Source organism: Denticeps clupeoides, unplaced genomic scaffold (assembly GCF_900700375.1).
Source record: "Denticeps clupeoides unplaced genomic scaffold, fDenClu1.1, whole genome shotgun sequence".
NCBI lineage: Eukaryota > Metazoa > Chordata > Actinopteri > Clupeiformes > Denticipitidae > Denticeps > Denticeps clupeoides.
The window spans coordinates 845547-855708 of record NW_021629993.1 but is presented as its reverse complement, the minus strand read 5'-3'; the positions used below and the strand labels follow the sequence as shown (position 1 = coordinate 855708).

General features: G+C 48.1%; 2 protein-coding genes across 2 annotated transcripts; one reads left to right on the top strand and one right to left on the bottom strand.

Annotated features, from left to right (window-relative positions):
- The first annotated feature begins 1607 nt into the window (after window positions 1-1607).
- LOC114779493 (alpha- and gamma-adaptin-binding protein p34-like) lies at window positions 1608-4471 on the top strand. Its single transcript, XM_028967341.1, has 10 exons — window positions 1608-1783; window positions 2908-3095; window positions 3175-3271; window positions 3369-3458; window positions 3526-3609; window positions 3683-3750; window positions 3824-3899; window positions 3969-4073; window positions 4143-4192; window positions 4259-4471. Exons 1-10 carry the CDS (start codon window positions 1708-1710, stop codon window positions 4334-4336), a joined length of 912 nt encoding a protein of 303 aa, XP_028823174.1. The 5' UTR covers window positions 1608-1707; the 3' UTR covers window positions 4337-4471.
- A 52-nt stretch (window positions 4472-4523) lies between these two features.
- LOC114779492 (mothers against decapentaplegic homolog 3-like) lies at window positions 4524-8919 on the bottom strand. Its single transcript, XM_028967340.1, has 9 exons — window positions 8548-8919; window positions 8203-8396; window positions 7268-7402; window positions 6887-6958; window positions 6758-6811; window positions 6461-6673; window positions 6247-6384; window positions 6029-6173; window positions 4524-5113 (listed from the first exon to the last, which is right to left on the bottom strand). The coding sequence occupies exons 1-9, from the start codon at window positions 8748-8750 to the stop codon at window positions 4990-4992; spliced, it is 1278 nt and encodes a 425-aa protein (XP_028823173.1). The 5' UTR covers window positions 8751-8919; the 3' UTR covers window positions 4524-4989.
- Window positions 8920-10162: the final 1243 nt, after the last annotated feature.

The following is a 10162-nucleotide window of genomic DNA, read 5'->3' as shown; positions in this document are numbered from 1 at the left end:
ATTTATTCAAGTTCATATTAATATAATGCTGAATTTTCCACTTTTTTATACACATGCTGATTTTTACTCACTTTAAATTTATACAAATGCTGAATTTTATAGTTTATATTTATAAATATGCTGTATTTAGACACACTTTATATTTATTTACATGCTGTATTTATACATATTGCCTATTTATACACATGCCAATTTTAGATACTTTATTTTAATATACATCCTGATTCTGATACACTTTATATTTATACACATGTTGATTTTTACACACTTTAAATTTATACAAATACTTAATTTTACATACTTTATATTTATAAATATGCTGTATTCAGACACATTTTATTTTTATATACATGCTGTATTTATACATATTGCCTATTTATATACATGCGAAATTTTAGATACTTTATTTTAATATACATCCTGATTCTTATACACTTTATATTTATACACATGTTGATTTTTACACACTTTAAATTTATACAAATACCTAATTTTACATACTTTATATTTATAAATATGCTGTATTTAGACACTTTATATTTATAAATATGCTGTATTCAGACACATTTTATTTTTATATACATGCTGTATTTATACATATTGCCTATTTATATACATGCGAAATTTTAGATACTTTATTTTAATATACATCCTGATTCTTATACACTTTATATTTATACACATGCTGAATTTTACACACACTTCACATTTATACACATAGGGTATTAATACACACTTTATAATTATACATATGCTGTAGAGTACATTTGTACCTTGTACCAGGGTGGTAGTAGCCCAGTGGTTAACACACTCGCCTATGAACCAGAAGACCCAGGTTCAAATCCCACTGACTACCATTGTGTCCCTGAGCAGGACACTTAACCCTGAGTGTCTCCAGGGAGACTGTCCCTGTAACTACTGATTGTAAGTCGCTCTGGATAATGGCGTCTGCCAAATGCCTTAAATGTAAATGTAAATGTACCTTCGGGGTTGCTCTGTGTGTAAGTGGCGTCCTCTACAGGACTGATAAATAGCTACAGGATCCTCACACACTGCACAGTGTTATGTCCTGATATATTAATGCTGCAGGATGTATTAACGTATTATGTATGTATTAATTCTGCAGGATGTATCCGGTCACATGTCGTCATTTCCGGTGGCGCGGGACCTTCTCGTTAGTCTTTGCTTTTTTTTCGTGCTCTTTTCTTTTTATTTGACTTCGTTTATCTTTTGGTATTCGATTCATTGTATTTATAGTTTATTGGTATGATGATAAATAATAATTTGCTGTGGTTAAATTAGATCTATTCTTACGCACAGACAAATATAATATTTCGGGAATTATCGAAAAGTTCATGTTCTGTTCAGAAAATGGACGCCTATAAATTTTTAAAAACGGGGAAAGAAGGCTATTGTTTTCTTTTATAGAATGACTGACATTGAAAACAGGATTTATCAGGATTTATTTCGATCATTTTGTTTCAAATGAGAATTATTTTTAAATCTAGCATAAAAATAATTATATTACTTTGTTGTTTGTTCAACCTTTACTTGTGTGAAAGCGTAATGATAATTAAAACTGACGTGTTTCCGACGTGAACCGGAAGTGCCTCCTCCAGGTTAGAGGTGAGAGTTGAATCCGGGATCTGCTGCTGCTGCTGCTGCTGCGCTGATTTTGACTCATTTTCCTCCCGAAATCTGGAGTTGATGTCGGAAGCGACGGAGTCCAGCGTCCTCGTCTGCAGCTGCGACCCGGGATATGCGGCCCAGCAACTGGTCGAGCGTGAGTTGCTAAACAGGACTAGTAAAGGAATAAACCTGACGCTAAACAGGACTAGTAACGGAACAAACCTGACGCTAAACGGGACTAGTAAAGGAATAAACCTGACGTTAAACATGACTAGTAAAGGAATAAACATGACTCTAAACGGGACTAGTAAAGGAACCAACCTGACGCTAAACGGGACTAGTAAAGGAACCAACCTGACGCTAAACGGGACTAGTAAAGGAATAAACATGACTCTAAACGGGACTAGTAACGGAACCAACCTGACGCTAAACGGGACTAGTAATGGGACTAGTAAAGGAACCAACCTGACGCTAAACGGGACTAGTAATGGGACTAGTAAAGGAACCAACCTGACGCTAAACGGGACTAGTAATGGGACTAGTAAAGGAACCAACCTGACGCTAAACGGGACTAGTAACGGAACAAACCTGACGCTAAACGGGACTAGTAAAGGAATAAACCTGACGTTAAACATGACTAGTAAAGGAATAAACATGACTCTAAACGGGACTAGTAAAGGAACCAACCTGACGCTAAACGGGACTAGTAAAGGAATAAACATGACGTTAAACGGGACTAGTAAAGGAATAAACATGACTCTAAACGGGACTAGTAACGGAACCAACCTGACGCTAAACGGGACTAGTAATGGGACTAGTAAAGGAACCAACCTGACGCTAAACGGGACTAGTAATGGGACTAGTAAAGGAACCAACCTGACGCTAAACGGGACTAGTAACGGAACAAACCTGACGCTAAACAGGCTAAAGTGAAGTGAATCACTGCATCACAGCACACAGTGGAACGTGTCCTCTGTATTTAACCATCACCCTTGGTGACAGTGGGGACCATGGCAGCCGCCCGGGGAGCAACGTGTGGGGACGGTACTTTGCTCAGTGGTACGAACAACATTTATTTCTTATACAACCCAAAATCACATACAGTACGCCTGACTCTAAACTGTCATGGTGCCCACTCAGGGTGATGGTTAAATACAGAGGACACGTGTCACCGTGTTGTGGCTAAATACAGAGGACACGTGTCACCGTGCTGTGAAACATGTGACTGTACAATGTTGTGCGCTGGTGGTGACGAACATCGTCGCTCTGGTTTTTCAGAGATTCTGGGGACGTCGCTGCCTGAACCCTGCAGGCAGGACGGGGACGTGGTCTGGTACCCATGGACCATCAGTAATAAGTACTACCGGGCGGACGTCAGTATGTGCGTGGTGCCCAGCAGGTTCGAGGTTTCGGCGAAGGTCGCAGAGTCGGTGCAGGCCTGCATCCTGTACTTCAGCAGTGCTGCAGTAAGACCCGTGTCCTCCTGCTCGCTGTGGTTTTTGTCCTGTTTGAAGGACACTGTCACTCATGTCCTGCACATTGCAGAAGGACGGGCTGAGCAGCGTGGCGCCCTGGTTGCCCGTCGTGGAGGAACTTGCCCCGGAGGTGCTGATCCTGGTGTGTGATCATGTCTGTGATGCTGGTAAGTGTTTGATGTTCTTTAAACTCATGGTTGTGTGGTGATTATGATGATGGGTGTGTGTGTGTGTGTGTGTGTGTGTGTGTGTGTGTGCGCGCAGGTGTCAGCAGGAAGGAGGCACAGCAGTGGTGTTTGGCTCATGCCTTTGAGATGGTGGAGCTCAACACTCAGGAGCTGCCTGAGGAAGATGGTGAGGATGAGGAGGAGTGAAAATGTATCTGCAGGTTTACTGGCTAAAACGGTCTAATGCCTTGCAGATGACTTCCCAGAATCCACCGGGGTGAAGAGGATCATCCAGGCGCTCAATGCCAACGTGTGGTCAAGTGCAGAGATGAAGGATGGTGGGTCTCGGGATCAGAGGTCCGCCTGATTGGTTGACTATATAACCACTGTTTATTAATTCATTTATTTCAGAGACCAATCAGGGCTTTGGTCTGATGAGCAGCCTGATGGCCTCCTGCCACGCCCAGCCACAGCCCCAGGTATAAATAGACGCGTATGCACGTGCACGTGCAGTTGCTCTGGTTTTGACCTTCCTGTGTGTGTGTGTGTCAGCCTCCAGCAGTGCAGACAGAAGATGCTGAGAAGGCTGACCAGGTCAGCACTGACCCTGTAGACGCTGTGGCCATTGGTAAGGCACCTCAAACATCAGTCCGTGCGCTGATTCAGCCCGAGTTTCCAAACATCATGTTCTCCTCAGATCCCCGGTTGGACATGGACATCCAGGAGCTGGCCACCCTCACTGCCGGGGACTCTGATGTGGACAATTTTGAGCGACTCTTCACTAAACTGAAAGAGATGAAAGGTAAACATCTGGCACTTCTGTAAAACTGACCACACGACCTCCGACTGACACGCTCCTCTCCCTCCTTAGATAAAGCCTCCTCACTGCCTCACGATCAGAGGAAACTCCATGCCGAGAAGGTACCAGTCCACACCTCCGCCTCCACCCGCCCGTAACCCCTGACTGACCCCTCCCGTCTGCTGCAGGTGGCCAAGGCGTTCTGGACGGCCATCGGTGGCGAGGACGACGAGGTTGACTGCCTGTCATCAGGAGAGGAGAGCTGAGAGGACCACCGAGCATCTGGAGCTCAGCCCTCACAGGAGTCTCAATGCAGCTGCATCAGCTGCTCTTTCGTGTGTGTGTGTGTGTGTGTGAGAACAGTACAGAGTCATGTGACAATAAAAGTTTTTATATATTTATGAAGGACTCTGGGCGTAATTGATAAATTCACTTTATTAAAAAAAAAAAAAAAAAAAACCCTGAAAGATACTGAATTGTTCTGTTCTCCAACAGAGGAGGAAATGAACGAAGCGCTGAAGCAGCCACGGGCGTGGCCTGACGGGGCATGAAATGATGAAATAACACCGGCTGGACTCGCGGTTAAATAAATCCCACGTGACGGAGGGAAAGTAAAACTAATCCCAGTCTGTATCCTGCAATCCTGAGTTCCCAGTGAACACGCGCGTGCGAGAGAGAAACGAACTACGCAGTTACTAAACGTTAAAAAGGTTGATAATATTTTACAACCAAAATAAGAGGGTTGTTGTGATCGTCACGTCTGCCTCTACTCTTCTACAGAGTACTGAAGCAAGTGCTTCCAAATGAAAAGTACATGTACATCCCATGATGTACCATCTGAGAAGGAACCAGCCAATCAGACGAGGCCTGCTGCAGTAAAACGCCGGCGAGACCGGGGCGTGGGGGACACGTCTCTCCTTTAGGACACGCTGGAGCAGCGGATGGTCGGAGAGCCCATCTGAGTCAGGACCTTGTCTAGCCACTGCAGCGGGCCGTTCAGATGCAGCTCGATCCAGCAGGGGGTGCTGGTGACCGTCTGGCGTCTGGGGCAGAGAGACACGTTACCACACGTCCAATCAGACGCTTCTATCTAACTTCAGCTGTCTGGACCTCCTGCGTGAAACCCTTTCACATCACACACATTCCTCACACGTTACACACACTCTCTACAGGTCACAACAGCTCCGTGCAGGCGCTGTCACCATAGCTACAGCCCTGCCCACTTCCTGTGTGTTGTTGCCATGGTGCTGAAAGGAGGACAGATTACGCGTCAACCCTTTCTATACACACTCAGTGGCACATTTTGTGTGTTTGTAGATGATTTGTTGGTTCTTTGTGTAAATCTGCAGCAGGCACGTTTATTTCCTTTCAGACATGTGACTGCAGGTTCAGCTCCTGTGTGTGTTAATAGTGTGAGTAGTGTGTGTGTGTATATATAGTGTGAGTAGTATGTGTATAGTGTGTGAGTAGTGTTTGTGAGTAGTGTGTGTGTGTAGCAGGTGTAGTGTGAGTAGTATATGTGTATAGTGTGTGTGTGTAGTGTGAGTAGTATATGTGTATAGTGTGAGTAGTATGTGTATAGTGTGAGTAGTGTTTGTGTGTATATAGTGTGTAGTGTTTGTGTGTATATAGTGTGTAGTGTGAGTAGTATATGTGTATAGTGTGAGTTGTGTGTATATATAGTGTGAGTAGTATGTGTATAGTGTGAGTAGTGTTTGTGTGTATATAGTGTGTAGTGTGAGTAGTATATGTGTATAGTGTGTGTAGTGTGAGTAGTATATGTGTATAGTGTGTGTGTGTAGTGTGAGTAGTATATGTGTATAGTGTGAGTTGTGTGTATATATAGTGTGAGTAGTATGTGTATAGTGTGAGTAGTGTTTGTGTGTACATAGTGTGTAGTGTGTAGCATGTGTAGTGTGAGTAGTATATGTGTATAGTGTGAGTTGTGTGTGTGTTACCTGTATTCTGCCCCCCATCCCTTAACGAAGCTCATGCGGATGGTGCACATGCGTGTGAGTTGGTAAACGGCCTCGAACCCCTGATTCACCGACTGGGCCAACAGCGCGGCGAACTCCTGGTTATTGAAGATCTTCAGATTACAGCCTGGGGGACGGGGACAGGCGCGTGGATGAGTGTGAGGACGGAGGGACAGGACACCGTCGTCCCCGTCTCTCACCTGGAGGGATCTTGCAGACGGTCGCCGGGTGCCAGCCGTACCGCTGGTTACAGTTGGGACTCTGAACGAATATGGCGCTGTCACTCAAACACTCAGCAAACACTTCACCGCCAATATAGTAGAGCCGCACGCCCCGCCCTGGAACAGAGAGAGAGAGGGGGGGGAGGAGCATGGTGCCGGCGCCACGGCAACGCCTCGGAAGCGGCGCACGTACCGATGTGGCGGCGCGTCAGCTCCACGGCCGCGTTGCGGTTGACGTTGGACAGCAGGCCGAGGCAGAAGCGCTCGGCGTTGGACGGGTCGGTGAAGCCGTCCACGGTGAGCGAGGGCTGGCAGGCGTGGAAGATCTCGCCCACGCGCTGGTTCAGCTCGTAGTACGAGATGGAGCACCAGAACGCCGACTCGCAGTACGTCACCGGCTGCAGGTCTGACACCACATCACACACAGCACGGTCAAACGCCGGCCACGCCCACCTACACGCGGCTCACCGCCGGAGACTGGCGCCGTTACCGAGGTTACTGCCGGCGGGCGAGATGGGGGGGCTGGGCGACAGGCCTGGAGACCCTGTGGACGGAGGAGCAAATCAAGGCCGACTGTTCACCGCAACCACGGACAGCGAGTTGACCTCTGAACTCTGACCTGCGTCCATCCGGCTCATCTGGTGATCGCTGGTCTCCCCATCCTCACTCAAGTACCCAGGGGGCGGAGTTTCTGGAAAACATCGTTCAGGATGAAAGCCAGACACGCCCAAACCGGCCTGTATGGGTGTAGCTGGGTGTGGTGGGTGTGTCAGTGTTGTGGTCGGACCGGAGTTCGTTAGGCTCTCGAATGTTCAAATTAACATTAGCAAGACCACTGATCTACGACTATGAACTGCACAAGTTGTTTAAAATAATTGATAATAAATTCATTTACGTCTCGGTCGTGTAATTCATCCGGGGAAAAACACGTGGTTATAGATGGATGTTCACAAAGAGCAGAGAAAGTAAAGGTGTAATATTTGGTGTGGAGACTGTGTACCTGGTATGTAGTTACTCTGCGGCTCGATGCCGGACGGGAAGTTGGTGTTTTCTGGGATGGAGTGGCTGTAGTCGTCCAGAGGAGGAAACTCTGTGGGGATCTCGGAGTAGCGCGGGACCAGGACCGGAGGAAGAGCTGTGTACACACACGCACACACACACGTACACGCACACGCAAACGTACACGCACATGTACACGCACACGTACGTAAACGTACACGCACACGCACACGTACACGCACACGTAAACGTACACGCACACGTACACACAAACGTACACGCAAACGCACACGTAAACGTACACGCACACGTACACGCACACGTAAACGCACACGCACACGCAAACGCACACGCACACGCAAACGTACACGTAAACGTACACGCAAACGTACACGCAAACGCACACGTACACGCACACGTAAACGTACACGCACACGTACACACAAACGTACACCCAAACGCACACGTAAACGTACACGCAAACGTACACGCACACGTAAACGTACACGCACACGCAAACGCACACGCACACGCAAACGTACACGTAAACGTACACGCAAACGTACACGCAAACGCACACGTACACGCACACGTAAACGCACACGCAAACGTACACGTAAACGCACACGCAAACGTACACGCACACACACGTACACGCACACGCAAACGTACACGCACACACACGCACACGTAAACGTACACGCACACACACGCACACGTAAACGTACACGCACACGCACACACACGCACACGTAAACGTACACGCACACACACGTACACGCACACGCAAACGTACACGCACACACACGCACACGTAAACGCACACACACGCACACGTAAACGTACACACACACGTACACGTACACGCACACGTACACACCGGTGATCAGAGTCCGGTGGAGGTCGGGAGGAGGTCGGGAGGGACGGTGGACTGACCTGGCGTCTCGACGCGCTGGTAGTGGTACGGATTCACACACACCTCGTCCTTCTTCGTGTGGAAGGCGAATTCACACGAGTCGATGGCGCGCAGTTCGTGGTGCGACTGCAGGTCCGGCCAGCGCCACAGGCGACAGTAGATGACATGGGGCAGTCCCTTCCTGTGGGACACCTGCAGGCGCCCATCCAGAGACCTGCACACACACACACACAGACCCACAAGTAAAGACGCTCCTGCAGCCCCGTTCCTCCGCTCATTAGCCGCTAATGCTAACGCAGCAGGCCGAGCACTTCTAGCAAGTTCCGCAGAGTTGGTGAAAAGTTGGCTTCCGGGTCGGGTCCTACCTGGGGATGGTCAGACACTTGGTCCCGCTGTTCTGACTCGTTATGGCCTTTTCCAGCTCGTCCAGCTGCCCGCTCTTCTTCAGTTTCTTCACCAGACTCTTCACCGCCTTCTCGCACCATTTCTCCTCCTGGCCGATCTGCTCACCCTTCTTCCAGCCCAGGAGCCGCTTCACTACCGGCGGGGTGAACGGCAGAATGGACATGATCGGACCGAATCACAGCCACGACGCGCTCCGACACACCATGGAGGAAAATTCCCGAGGACGAACCAGAAAAGCAGCCGCCGCCGCTACTGCTGCCGCTGGCGGCCAGAACGGAGACGAGAGGCGCTGCTGCGTCCAGATCTCCTCCACCCACAGCGAGGAGGAGTTACTATCTCACACACACCGTCCAAACCTACACACAACCTCCACACAACATGCACACAACTCACAGCGAGGAGTTACTATCTCACACACACCGTCCAAACCTACACACAACCTCCACACAACATACACACAACTCACAGCGAGGAGTTACTACCTCATACAGACCTTCCAAACACTCACACAACATACACACAACTCACAGCGAGGAGTTACTATCTCCTACACACCCTCCAAACCTACACACAACCTCCACACAACATACACACAACTCACAGCGAGGAGTTACTATCTCACACACCGTCCAAACCTACACACAACCTCCACACAACATACACGCAACTCACAGCGAGGAGTTACTACCTCATACAGACCTTCCAAACACTCACACAACCTCCACACAACATACACACAACTCACAGCGAGGAGTTACTACCTCATACAGACCTTCCAAACACTCACACAACATACACACAACTCACAGCGAGGAGTTACTATCTCCTACACACCCTCCAAACCTCCACACAACCTCCACACAACATACACACAACTCACAGCGAGGAGTTACTATCTCACACACCGTCCAAACCTACACACAACCTCCACACAACATACACGCAACTCACAGCGAGGAGTTACTACCTCATACAGACCTTCCAAACACTCACACAACCTCCACACAACATACACACAACTCACAGCGAGGAGTTACTACCTCATACAGACCTTCCAAACACTCACACAACCTCCACACAACATACACACAACTCACAGCGAGGAGTTACTATCTCACACACCGTCCAAACCTACACACAACCTCCACACAACATACACACAACTCACAGCGAGGAGTTACTACCTCATACAGACCTTCCAAACACTCACACAACCTCCACACAACATACACACAACTCACAGCGAGGAGTTACTATCTCACACACCGTCCAAACCTACACACAACCTCCACACAACATACACACAACTCACAGCGAGGAGTTACTACCTCATACAGACCTTCCAAACACTCACACAACATACACACAACTCACAGCGAGGAGTTACTACCTCATACAGACCTTCCAAACACTCACACAACATACACACAACTCACAGCGAGGAGTTACTATCTCCTACACACCCTCCAAACCTACACACAACCTCCACACAACATACACACAACTCACAGCGAGGAGTTACTACCTCATACAGACCTTCCAAACACACGCAACCCACAGCGAGGAGGAGTTACT